At 49.4% G+C, this 13712-nt stretch overlaps 1 protein-coding gene across 7 annotated transcripts in view; it reads left to right on the forward strand.

Annotated features, from left to right (window-relative positions):
- Positions 1 to 13712, forward strand: part of ZMYM3 (zinc finger MYM-type containing 3) — a 202837-nt gene that overhangs the window by 171099 nt on the left and 18026 nt on the right. For 5 of the 7 annotated variants that reach the window (XM_075323963.1, XM_075323961.1, XM_075323960.1 and 2 more), the window contains exons 18-21: positions 2836 to 2982; positions 3354 to 3454; positions 3537 to 3711; positions 4023 to 4174. In XM_075323963.1, the coding sequence (XP_075180078.1) occupies positions 2836 to 2982; positions 3354 to 3454; positions 3537 to 3711; positions 4023 to 4174 (575 nt within the window). The remainder of the gene's footprint in view (positions 1 to 2835; positions 2983 to 3353; positions 3455 to 3536; positions 3712 to 4022; positions 4175 to 13712) is intronic. The other 2 variants (XM_075323965.1, XM_075323966.1) reach the window with 2 other exon arrangements.

Consider the following 13712-nt stretch of genomic DNA (forward strand, 5'->3'; position numbering starts at 1 on the left):
CGTATTTCCCCCTCTAGCTCTCTTGCCCAGAGTCCTGCGCAAGATCAGAATGGAGGGCCGTCGAGTCATCCTCATTGCTCCGGACTGGCCCAGGCGAGCTTGGTACCCAGACCTGCTCCATCTGTCCGTAGAGGTGCCGTGGCATCTCCCGGACCGTCCAGACCTTCTCTCACAAGGTCCGTTTTTCCGCCTGAATCCTGCGGCTCTCAAATTGACGGCGTGGCTCTTGAGTCCTGGATCTTGACGGCTTCTGGTATTCCTCCGGAAGTCATCTCCACTATGACTCGGGCCTGTAAGTCTTCCTCCGCCAAGATCTATCACAGGACTTGGAAAATTTTCCTGTCCTGGTGTCGCTCTTCCGGCCATCCTCCTTGGCCATTCTCCTTGCCGACCCTTCTGTCTTTTCTACAGTCCGGTCTGCAGCTGGGACTGTCCCTCAACTCTCTCAAGGGACAAGTCTCAGCTCTGTCAGTGCTGTTCCAGCGGCGTATCGCCCGGCTGGCTCAGGTCCGCACCTTCATGCAGGGCGCGTCTCACATCATTCCGCCTTACCGGCGGCCCTTGGATCCCTGGGACCTCAATTTGGTTCTCACGGTTTTGCAGAAACCCCCCTTTGAGCCTCTTAGGGAGGTTTCTTTGTTTCGTCTTTCACAGAAAGTGGTATTTCTGGTGGCCATAACTTCCCTCAGGAGAGTCTCTGATTTGGCTGCGCTCTCTTCGGAGTCACCTTTTTTGGTTTTTCATCAAGACAAGGTGGTTCTCCGTCCGACTCCGGACTTTCTTCCTAAGGTGGTCTCTCCTTTCCACCTTAACATTACCCTACCTTCCTTTTGTGCGGCTCCTGTTCATCGCTTTGAAAAAGCGCTGCTTACTCTGGATCTGGTGCGTGCTCTCCGGATCTATCTGTCTCGCACCGCTGCTCTTAGGCGGTGCACTTCTCTAATTGTGCTAACCACAGGTCGGCGCAAGGGCCTCTCTGCTTCTAAGCCGACCTTAGCCCGTTGGATTAGGTCGACCATTTCGGACGCCTACCAGTGTTCTCAGGTGCCTCCCCTGCCGGGGATCAAGGCACACTCGACCAGAGCTGTCGGTGCCTCTTGGGCTTTCAGGCACCAGGCTACGGCTCAACAAGTCTGTCAGGCTGCCACTTGGACTAGCCTGCATACCTTTTCAAAGCACTACAAAGTGCATGCTCATGCTTCGGCAGATGAGAGCTTGGGCAGTCGCATCCTTCAAGCGGCTGTCGCCCATTTGTGAAGTTAGGTTCTGCCTACTTCTTAGTTTTTCTGTTTATTTCCCACCCAGGGACAGCTTTGAGACGTCCCATGGTCTGGGTCTCCCAAAGGAACGATAAAGAAAAAGAAAATTTTGTTTACTTACCGTAAATTCTTTTTCTTATAGTTCCGTATTGGGAGACCCAGCTCCCTCCCTGTTGCCTGTTGGCAATTTCTTGTTCCGCGTGTTATCACCGGCTGTTGTCATGGACAGAGTCTCCGGTTGTTCCGGTTCTTGCTCTGTTTTTACTTGTGGGTGGCTATTCTCCTTCAGCTTTTGCACTAAACTGGCTGAGTCTGCTCGTCAGGGGGTGTATAAGCTCAGAGGGAGGAGCTACACTTTTAAGTGTAGTACTTTGTGTGTCCTCCGGAGGCAGAAGCTATACACCCATGGTCTGGGTCTCCCAATACGGAACTATAAGAAAAAGAATTTACGGTAAGTAAACAAAAGTCTCTTTTTTTTGTTATTGCTTCACTGTTGTGCTGGTTTGTTTCTTTTTAGTAACTTGGCATTTCAGTTGTTATAGTTGAGGGTCTTGCCCCATATTGTATGGGTAGGTTATAGCAGTTACCCCCATAAGAGATTTTGTTTGTATGCTTTTAATCTGTTTCGTTTTGTATTTTTGTATTAAATTTCTAATGTATATTCATTAAATTTTTTCTGTGTATTTCTTTTGTATAGTAGAAATCATCTGCTCACCTTTTCTAAGTTTCAGAAATAGCGATTTGATACTAAAAATCTAATATTTTTACTCATCAGATCACAGTATAGATTTCCACTTATCTAATGTCTAGTCCTTGTGTTCCTTGGCCCACCCAGCTATCTTCTTGTTTGCGGTCCTTAGTAGTGGCTGTTTTGTGAGAAACTGTCTTTTAAGGATGCATTGCTGCAATCTTATTTGGACAATTGATGTTGAGATGTGTCTGTTACGTGATATCTGTGCATCATTTATGAGGGCTGTTACTTGAGGTGCTGTCAGCTTGCTTTTTGTGTGGCTGGTAATTCTGATGAACTTATCCTATGCAGTATAGTTAATTCTTTGTCATTCTTTCCTGGGGTGTTCCTCATAGAAATTGATGTTTTTATTAACTACATTTGGTTTTACATGTTCTGTATTGACAGACGTTCATATGTTAAAGTAATGATGGACTATCATTTCTCTTAGTTAAGTGGTTCTTGCCATATTCTGGTTTCAAAAAGTTGTGGAATAGGGCTCATCTCTGTATGGAACAGGGTGCCAACACTGCCTCTACTCCTGATGTTCACAAACACTCTACTGAAGGCATTGTTCTTTACAAGAAATTCCAGGTGACTACCAAATGAAGCTGCTAGAAAGAAAACCAGAGGTGTATATAGTATAAAATAGGGTACTTTAAGGAATCTAAGGTTTACAGTTTTAGTATATTTATTCCTTCATGGCTTTGTTGCCTTCAGTCTGTATCTACAAGGTGCTCATTCCAATAAGAACCAGTAAAATCATTGCATGAACATGTCTAAACTTTTGACCAGTACTGTATAAAGAAAATTGTCATCTACTTAATGAGCCTTGCTTTCCTACAGAACTTTCCAGTGACCACAGCGCTGAGGGTCTGTTGGAAGACTGTGATATCTTTGGGTCCACACGAGATGATGTACTGGCAATGGCTGTTAAAATGGCGAATGTACTAGAGGAACCTGGGCAGGACTTGGAGGCTGACTTCCCAAAAAGTATATTTTTTTCCTCCTCCTATTGCTATCAGTAGGTCATTTTACATGACTTACATTTTTTAAATAATTCACAAATGTTCTTTCTTTCTTTCTTTCTTTCTTTCTTTCTTTCTCTTTTTTTCTTTTCCTTTCTTTTTCTTGTCTGTCTTTTTCTATCTTTCTTTCTTTTTCTGTCTTTCTTTCTTTTTCTGTCCTTCTTTCTTTCTTTTTCTGTCTTTCTTTCTTTTTCTGTCTTTCTTTCTTTCTTTTTCTGTCTTTCTTTCTTTCTTTCTTTTTCTGTCTTTCTTTCTTTCTTTCTTTTTCTGTCTTTCTTTCTTTCTTTTTCTGTCTTTCTTTCTTTTTCTGTCTTTCTTTTTCTGTCTCCTCTGGAGACCCTGCAGATATAAATCAGAGTGTGGATTTCCTTCTGGATTGCGGTCTAGTGAGCTCTGAGGACGCTTCAGAACAAGATGCATCTCGAGTCATAAGAAAGGTGCCTATTACAGAGAAAAAATGCTAGCCTTGTGATTTGGTGGCTTTTTTATTACATGTATTATACATCTCACACTATCTAGGGTCCAAAGCGCATGATGCTATCAGAAAAAGAGAGCAGCTCTCGGGACTCTCTACCCAGCCAGCGAAGCAGCACAAACCTCAGTTTTAGTTATGGAGTAAATGCTTGGAAAACTTGGGTGCAACGAAAGTATGAAGGGGGTGAACCCAGCAAAGGAGAGGAGATACGCTTTGGCCGTAAGTAGAAAGTAATCTTCATATACTAGTAAAAATATTGATTTGAGCCCATTCTACCTTTTGTTTTTGCAATGCCGGACAAAGCATGATCTCCAGCCCCTCATAATTGCGTGTCCTCTTGTAACCAGTGGTCACAGAAAGTTCCCCGAGTGACACTGTCTTCATGCACTCAGTAGTGACCACTTTATTTGAGCACATGGGAGTGACCTGTTCCAGCCCAGGATCTTTTCCAGCAGCTAGGACCGCTTGATTTGCCCAGATCCGGACTTTTTATACATTGTATGCTATGTATATCTTTTTCTTTTGTGTAGCTAAACCTATGCGCATAAAAGAGGACATTTTAGCCTGTACAGCAGCCGAACTGAACTATGGTTTAGCGCAATTTGTGAAAGAGATAACGCGTCCAAACAGTGAACGGTATGAGCCAGACAGCATTTACTACTTGTGCCTGGGTATCCAACAGGTGAGGCATTTTTTTGTTATTTATTATAATCCTTTATTATATAATTAATGCTTGGCCAAAACTCAACATTTCCAGTATGTAGTAGAAATTTATTTGAAAATATCCAGTGGTGCCACATTTGAAGTAAAAAGTTCTTCCATTTTGGACAATCCCCACTTATTAGGCAGGTCTGATGGGGTAAATATAAAATGGGTTTTCTAAACTGGACAACCCCTTTAATTCCTTCTTACGACATACTGTCTCCCTGTCTTTGATGCATGCTCAGAAGCTGAGCCCGCATGTCTCCTGGTATTTTATATCTGGGTTATTCAGTTGTCATCTGCCTCTAACCAAAGCGAGTGGAGCTATTAACCACTTAAATGCCTCTGACAGTCTCGATCAGCTGCATGTAAAGCATGCAAACTAGGGGCGCGCCATTCCACAATGTGATTCTGGGGGTGTCCAAAGCTTGCCAGTGGCCTTTTGAAGGCCCCCATATCTGCCATTACAGTACTCCTTTGAAGACTATCCTGTGACTGTAGTTGAGACAATTCTTTTTTACAATATACTGTGGTACTGCAGTACATAGTAGAAGTGCTCAGTTTCTGATGTATGTAAAGTGTTGTGGAATTAATGGCGCTATATAAGAGAATAAATATCTAAGTGGACTAAAAAGTAAAGTCAAAGTCAAAAGTAGATTAAAAAATCTCTTATTAACCTCTTCAAGACCTCCTCTGTAAATGTATGGCGCCAGCAGGTGTCGGCTTTGTAACATAGCTGACACCCTCCTGTAATACCCATGACCATTGTTTCCTCCCATTGTGTGCATTTATCCCCTCTGATGTCACTGTCAGCAGCGACATGGATCGGCATAGCAGGGGCAGGGAGCTACCTCTCTGCTCTCATTGGCAAAATGCGATCTCTGTGTGCCGAGGGTCTCCATGCTGACCCTGGGCTGAATAGTGGCCGCGGGGTCACCCAGGTACGGAGGCCTGTGTGGTCCTTCCTTGGCATTCCTCCTGCCAGTCACAGATCTAATGCCCTGCACTGTAAAAGCATTTGCATAATTAGAAAAATTCAAATGGAATTTTCTTCGGCGCTCCATTGGGAGACCCAGACGATTGGGTGTATAGCACTGCCTCCGGAGGCCACACAAAGCATTACACTAAAAAGTGTAAGGCCCCTCCCCTTCTGGCTATACACCCCCAGTGGGATCACTGGCTCACCAGTTTTCTGCTTTGTGCGAAGGAGGTCAGACATCCACGCATAGCTCCACTGTTTAGTCAGCAGCAGCTGCTGACTATGTCGGATGGAAGAAAAGAGGGCCCATACTAGGGCCCCCAGCATGCTCCCTTCTCACCCCACTTTATGTCGGCGGTGTTTGTTAAGGTTGAGGTACCCATTGCGGGTACGGAGGCTGGAGCCCACATGCTGTTTTCCTTCCCCATCCCCCTGAGGGGCTCTGAGGAAGTGGGATCTTACCGGCCCCCAAGCCCTGAGGCCGGGCTCCATCCACAGACCCATGGAACCTGCTGGATACGGAGCTGGGTACCGTTCAGGGACAAGGCCCTGCGACATTAAGGTACTCTGTGTCCCCGTATGTACAGGCCGCGCACACTCCAGACTTGCTGGGTGTGCTAGTGCGCCGGGGACAGTAGCGCTGCGCGCTGGGGTTACAGTCACTACAGTTTTTCTGAGTGACTTTATGTGTTGGGGACTGCCGCGCCGGCCTCCCCTAGGCGGCGGCGCGGCTGCGACTTGTAGTGCGCCGGGGACTTAGCGACGACCGTGCTTTTACGACGGCGTCGCTTATAAATTTAGTCCCCGGCTTCTGCGGCCTAGCTCCGCTTCGTTCCCGCCCCCACCCTGTCAATCAGGGCAAGGGAGAGACGCTGTACGATTAATCAGCGCCGAGGGCTGGAGCCTTATTTACATGCTCCAGCCCTCTCACTGAGCACAGGGGGACGCAGGTTTCCCGCTCTTTGTCTGCACACGCCCAGGGCCCGCCCCTCTCCACAGGACGCCGGCAGCCATTCTTACATGCAGTCTGGCTGGAGAACGGACGCAGGCTCTGGGAGACCCAGACAAGGGATTTCTGGCGACCACACACCCGCGTTAAGCGGGCGGTAAGCAGCACTTAAGTGCTGGCCCCCACTAGTGCCACAGTGTTATATTTGTGTACTTTTTTCTCTGTACCATATATATATATATTTTGCACTGTAAGGTCGCTTCTTGGCTGTATACCCCAATTGCTCTGAGGAGACGACAACATGTCATCTGTAAAACGCAAGGGTGCCAAGACACAGGCTGTGAGCGTTGCTTGTGCCGCTTGTGGGGCTGATCTACCGGCAGGTTATAATGACCCCCATTGTGTGCAATGTTCGGTCCCTGTGCCACTTCGTCAGCCGGAGTCTATGGTGGTAGTGGCCCAGGCAGAGTCGCCGGTGAACCCTGTCCCGGTGACGGGGACAGAGTTTGCAGTTTTTGCTGACAGGATGTCTGTCACTATGACAAAAATCCTAGAGACCTTGCAGGCCAGACCAGTTCCTCAGTCCATGGACACTGCTGCGGCAATGTTCCCCGGTCCCCCTCAGTTGGAGTTAATCCGTGCTTCAAGGGGGTCCCAGGCATCTCAGCCTGAGGGCTCTGATTCAGATGACAGTCCCAGGCAGCCTAAGCGTGCTCGCTGGGAGAGACCCTCCACGTCATCACGCGGATCAGGGTCTCAGCGAGAAGAGTCTCTACATGATGAGACAGAGGAGGGGGATCAGGAGTCTAATCCTGAAACCGCTCTTAATCTGGATACTCCTGATGGTGACGCCATGGTAAATGACCTTATAGGGGCCATCAATAGTCTATTGGAAATTTCTCCCCCTGCCCCTTCTGCAGAGGAGGCAGCGGCACAGCAGGAGAAGTTCCATTTCAGGTATCCCAAGCCTAAACTGAATACTTTTCTGGACCACGCTGACTTCAGAGAATCAATCCAGAAACACCATGCCTACCCAGATAAGCGTTTCTCCAAACGTCTTAAGGATACATGTTATCCCTTTCCCCCTGACGTGGTCAAACGCTGGACCCAGTGTCCAAAGGTGGACCCCCCAATCTCCAGGCTAGCGGCTAGATCCATAGTTGCAGTGGAAGACGGGGCTTCACTTAAAGATGCCAATGACAGACAGATGGACCTTTGGTTAAAGTCTGTCTATGAAGCTATCGGCGCGTCGTTTGCTCCAGCATTCGCGGCCGTGTGGGCACTCCAAGCTATTTCAGCTGGCCTGGCACAGGTGGACTCTATCATATGTCCAGCAGTGCCGCGAGTAGCGTCCCTAACCTCGCAAATGTCTGCGTTTGCGACTTACGCTATCAACGCTGTCCTGGACTCTACAAGCCGTACCTCAATTGCGTCTGCCAACTCTGTTGTCTTGCGCAGAGCCTTGTGGTTAAAGGAATGGAAAGCGGATTCTGCTTCCAAAAAATGTTTAACCAGCTTGCCACTATCTGTAGATAGACTGTTTGGTGAGCAATTGGCTGAAATCATTAAGCAATCCAAGGTTAAGGACTCCTCCTTACCCCAGCCCAGATCAAGCAAACCTCAACAGAGGAAGTGGCAGTCGAGGTTTCGGTCCTTTCGAGGCTCCGGCAAGACCCAATTCTCCTCGTCCAAAGGGACTCAGAAGGAGCAAAGGAGCTCAGATTCCTGGCGGGCTCATTCACGCCCCAAGAAAGCAACCGGAGGAACCGCTTCCAAGGCGGCTGCCTCATGACTCTCGGCCTCATCCCTCCGCATCCTCGGTCGGTGGCAGGCTCTCCCGCTTTTGCGACATTTGGCTGCCACAGGTCAAAGACCGGTGGGTAACAGACATTTTGTCTCACGGGTACAGGATAGAATTCAGTTCTCGTCCTCCGCCTCGGTTCTTCAGAACCTCCCCACGTCCCGACCGAGCAGATGCCCTTCTGCAAGCGGTGTGCTCACTAAAAGCAGAAGGAGTGGTGATCCCTGTTCCTCTGCAGGAACAAGGGCAAGGTTTTTACTCCAATCTCTTTGTGGTTCCAAAAAAGGACGGCTCGTTTCGTCCTGTTCTGGACCTAAAGCTGCTCAACAAGCATGTGAACGCCAGGCGGTTCCGGATGGAATCCCTCCGCTCCGTCATTGCCTCAATGTCTCAAGGAGATTTCCTTGCATCAATAGACATCAAGGACGCTTATCTTCACGTGCCGATTGCTACAGAGCACCAACGTTTTCTACGTTTCGTGATAGGAGACGACCATCTCCAGTTCGTAGCTCTGCCATTTGGTCTGGCGACAGCCCCACGGGTTTTCACCAAGGTCATGGCGGCAGTGGTAGCAGTCTTGCATTCTCAGGGACATTCGGTGATCCCTTACTTAGACGATCTACTTGTCAGAGCACCCTCTCAAGAGGCATGCCAACACAGCCTGAATGTTGCGCTGGAGACTCTCCAGACTTTCGGGTGGATCATCAACTTTTCAAAGTCCAACCTGGCACCGACTCAATCTCTAACGTATCTTGGCATGGAGTTTCATACTCTCTCAGCGATAGTGAAGCTTCCGCTGGACAAGCAGCGGTCACTACAGACAGGGGTGCAGTCTCTCCTTCAGGGTCAGTCGTACCCCTTAAGGCGCCTCATGCACTTCCTAGGGAAGATGGTGGCAGCAATGGAGGCAGTCCCGTTCGCGCAGTTTCACCTGCGCCCACTTCAATGGGACATTCTCCGCCAATGGGACGGGAAGACAACTTCCCTAGACAGGAAAGTCTCCCTTTCTCAGACGGCCAAGGACTCTGCAATGGTGGCTTCTTCCCACCTCATTATCACAGGGAAGATCATTCCTGCCCCCATCCTGGGCAGTGGTCACGACAGACGCGAGTCTGTCAGGGTGGGGAGCAGTTTTTCTCCACCACAGGGCTCAAGGGACGTGGACTCAGCAGGAGTCCACACTTCAGATCAATGTTCTGGAAATCAGGGCAGTGTATCTTGCCCTATTAGCCTTCCAGCAGTGGCTGGAAGGAAAGCAGATCCGAATTCAGTCGGACAACTCCACAGCGGTGGCATACATCAACCACCAAGGAGGGACACGCAGTCCGCAAGCCTTCCAGGAAGTCAGGCGGATTCTGATGTGGGTGGAGGAAAGAGCATCCACCATATCAGCAGTTCACATCCCGGGCGTAGAAAACTGGGAAGCAGACTTCCTCAGTCGCCAGGGCATGGACGCAGGGGAATGGTCCCTTCACCCGGACGTGTTTCAGGAAATCTGCCGCCGCTGGGGGGTGCCGGACGTCGACCTAATGGCGTCTCGGCACAACAACAAGGTCCCGACCTTCATAGCGCGGTCTCGCGATCAAAGAGCTCTGGCGGCAGACGCCTTAGTGCAAGATTGGTCGCAGTTCCGGCTCCCTTATGTGTTTCCACCTCTGGCACTCTTGCCCAGAGTGTTACGCAAGATCAGATCCGATTGCGGCCGCGTCATACTCGTCGCCCCAGACTGGCCGAGGAGGTCGTGGTACCCGGATCTGTGGCATCTCACGGTCGGCCAACCGTGGGCACTACCAGACCGTCCAGACTTACTGTCCCAAGGGCCGTTTTTCCATCGGAATTCTGCGGCCCTGAACCTGACTGTGTGGCCATTGAGTCCTGGATCCTAGCGTCTTCAGGATTACCCCAAGGGGTCGTGGCCACCATGAGACAGGCTAGGAAGTCCACTTCTGCTAAGATCTACCACAGAACGTGGAAGATTTTCTTATCCTGGTGCTCTGCACAAGGAGTATCCCCCTGGCCATTCGCGTTACCTGTCTTTCTTTCCTTCCTGCAATCTGGGTTGGAAAAGGGCTTGTCGCTCGGCTCCCTTAAAGGGCAAGTCTCGGCACTATCCGTGTTTTTTCAGAAGCGTCTAGCGCGACTTTCTCAGGTGCGCACGTTCCTGCAGGGGGTGTGTCATATCGTACCTCCGTACAGGCGGCCGTTAGATCCGTGGGATCTAAACAAGGTCCTTGTTGCTCTCCAGAAGCCGCCTTTCGAGCCCCTGAGGGATGTGTCACTTTCTCGACTCTCACAGAAAGTGGCCTTTCTGGTAGCGGTCACGTCTCTTCGGAGAGTGTCTGAACTAGCAGCGCTGTCATGCAAAGCTCCTTTCCTGGTGTTCCACCAGGACAAGGTAGTGCTGCGCCCCATTCAGGAGTTTCTCCCTAAGGTGGTATCATCTTTTCACCTTAATCAGGATATCTCCTTGCCTTCCTTTTCTCCGCATGCAGTTCATCGGTATGAAAAGGATCTACATTTGTTGGATCTGGTGAGAGCACTCAGAACCTACATTTCCCGCACGGCGCCCCTGCGCCGCTCGGATGCACTCTTTGTCGTTGTCGCTGGTAAGCGCAAAGGGTCGCAGGCTTCCAAGGCCACCCTGCCTCGATGGATCAAAGAACCAATTCTTGAAGCCTACCGTTCTGCTGGGCTTCCGGTTCCATCAGGGCTGAAGGCCCATTCTACCAGAGCCGTGGGTGCGTCCTGGGCATTACGACACCAGGCTACGGCTCAACAGGTGTGCCAGGCAGCTACCTGGTCGAGTCTGCACACTTTCACCAAGCATTATCAGGTGCATACCTATGCTTCGGCGGACGCCAGCCTAGGTAGAAGAGTCCTGCAGGCGGCAGTTGTCTCCCCGTAGGGGAGGGCTGTCTTTGCAGCTCTAACATGAGGTATTTCTTTACCCACCCAGGGACAGCTTTTGGACGTCCCAATCGTCTGGGTCTCCCAATGGAGCGCCGAAGAAGAAGGGAATTTTGTTACTTACCGTAAATTCCTTTTCTTCTAGCTCCTATTGGGAGACCCAGCACCCGCCCTGTTGTCCTTCGGGATTTTTGGTGGTTTTTCGGGTACACATGTTGTTCATGTTGAACGGTTTTCAGTTCTCCGACGTTACTTCGGAGTGAATTTGTTTAAACCAGTTATTGGCTTTCCTCCTTCTTGCTTTTGCACTAAAACTGGTGAGCCAGTGATCCCACTGGGGGTGTATAGCCAGAAGGGGAGGGGCCTTACACTTTTTAGTGTAATGCTTTGTGTGGCCTCCGGAGGCAGTGCTATACACCCAATCGTCTGGGTCTCCCAATAGGAGCTAGAAGAAAAGGAATTTACGGTAAGTAACAAAATTCCCTTCTTTTCCCTCCCAATACCAAGAACACCCACAGTCAGTACAAATAGTGTCAGTCCCGTTTATAAATGCAACAAATTTTATTTTTAAATTACATACAAACAGAGCTACAAATGACATATAGCATATATGGAGGTTAACATCATAATAAGTCATGGACAGTTAATTAGAAAAATTAAAACAAGAAGAATATGAGGACAGAGAAAATAGCCCTAAAAAATAACAGCACCCAGGGTCTGATTAAATAAATCAGGGGTTAAAGTCCCTTTATAAATGTACTAATGGGTCGCAGAGTCAGCTCAAGAAAGAATTAAGTGCATGTAGTATTCACAAACAACCACAAGGTGGAGCTATAGTAGCAAAACCACCCATATCAAGCAGCCTAGGCCTATGAAACGATCATTGTTAAAGGGGTTATCCGGCTTATTTTGACTTTTTTTTTATTTCCCTATTGGGCTACATTGGGGCAGGTAAGTAGATAGGGACCACTTACCTGCCCTGCTGTCAGCCCGTCTCCTCCGGCTCAGAGTGGTCATGTGACCGCTCCTGCCGCGATTTTGCTGCTTCCGGTCATTTCATGTCAACATGGGCAGGACCATGTTGACATGCAAATCTGGGAACCGCATGTTGCTGCCCTGCTGGGCGGGTACAGTGCGTGAGTCCCCGCCCCCCTTCCCTGCATCCTCCCACACATTCCCCCGCACCCCGTACTCTCCCCGCAACCTCCCCCGGCACTGGTGTGGGGTCCGTGAGCTGAGGGGAGGGGCCTGGCGGCGGCTGCCTACGATGTCACCGCCAGCACCGGGCCCCCTGCTCAGGATCGCACATTCAAATGTATCAGCATCTGTGATGCCGATACATTTGAAAGCACTGATGAGAGGGAGTGCTGCTACTCATCACTGTCCCGCTGTCTGTGTCTGACAGTTCAGGACAGCGGTGACGTCACTACTGTGATATGTCCAGACCAGACAGCGGACGAACGTGCAGGAGCGGTGGGGACCAAGGAGGGGTATGTATTCCCTATATGTGTTCCCTATGGGGGTAGGGGGGGGGTTGGTGCAGAACGATGGGGGGGGGTCGGTACAGAGCGCAGTGTGTGTGGGGGGGGGGGGAGGGTTGCAGAGCCCTATGTATCTATATATGTGTGTGTGCGGTGCAGAGCCCGATGTGTGTGCGGTGCAGAGCCCGATGTGTGTGCGGTGCAGAGCCCGATGTGTGTGCGGTGCAGAGCCCGATGTGTGTGCGGTGCAGAGCCCTATGTGTGTGTGCGGTGCAGAGCCCTATGTGTGTGTGCGGTGCAGAGCCCGATGTGTGTGCGGTGCAGAGCCCTATGTGTGTGTGCGGTGCAGAGCCCTATGTGTGTGTGCGGTGCAGAGCCCTATGTGTGTGTGCGGTGCAGAGCCCTATGTGTGTGTGCGGTGCAGAGCCCGATGTGGTGGGAGTGCAGAGCCCTGTGTGTGTGTGTGTGCGGTGCAGAGCCCCAATGCTAGAGTGATAACAGGTCAGGTGCTGGGGCAGAATACGGACAGGGAATGTGCAGGGGGCGAGGCTGGACACTGAGGCCGTGCAGTGCCAGCTGTGACTGGGAGGTTTAGCACAGGAACTTATGTGTTCTGGAGCTGAATGTAAACAAAGAGCTGCAGAGAAAAAAGGGATAATTCAAGAGGAACAAAAGTTAGAAAACAAAAAATAACAATGTAGGGATGTTTTTTATATGACAATACATCACATATTAGCTTACCAAAAATTTTTGAGTATGTCGGACAACTCCTTTAATAGCTGTCAGCCATGGAAAACCGTGATCAGGACTCACCCATAAAGTGCACTGGTGCCTGGACATGTTAGAACGCCCCAATGCGTGTTTCGCATCTGGGTTCCTTTGTTGGCTGCCAAACCAAATCCAGACAAACCGTGCTGGGTCTTCCAATAAAATTGCTTTATTTGCTTCAATCCATAAAATAAATGGTCACATACAGGGTAACAACATGTACCCAATACGTGAACCCAGAAGAACCAGTACAGTGTTTCTTTGGATTTGGTATGTAGAGATCAAACTGAGTCTAGAGTAAAGGCCCTGTCACACACACAGATAAATCTTTGGCAGATCTGTGGTTGCAGTGAAATCTTGGACATATTGTTCCATTTGTACACAGCCACAAACCTGGCACTGATTGGCCACAATTTTACTGCAACCACAGATCTGCCGCAGATTTATCTGTGTATGACAGGGCCTTTACTCTGCTGCCTCATTAGACTGAACGGATTCTAAATCACTTCATTCAGAGATTTTTATGTAAACCGTGATGTAAGTGCTAGGCTTAGAGCACAACGTAAATGTGATCCAAAACTTTATGTAGAATGTGCCCAATAAAAGCATTAACTCAATCCACAATGAAAAAAA

Source organism: Anomaloglossus baeobatrachus, chromosome 9 (genome assembly GCF_048569485.1).
Source record: "Anomaloglossus baeobatrachus isolate aAnoBae1 chromosome 9, aAnoBae1.hap1, whole genome shotgun sequence".
Classification (NCBI taxonomy): Eukaryota; Metazoa; Chordata; class Amphibia; order Anura; family Aromobatidae; genus Anomaloglossus; species Anomaloglossus baeobatrachus.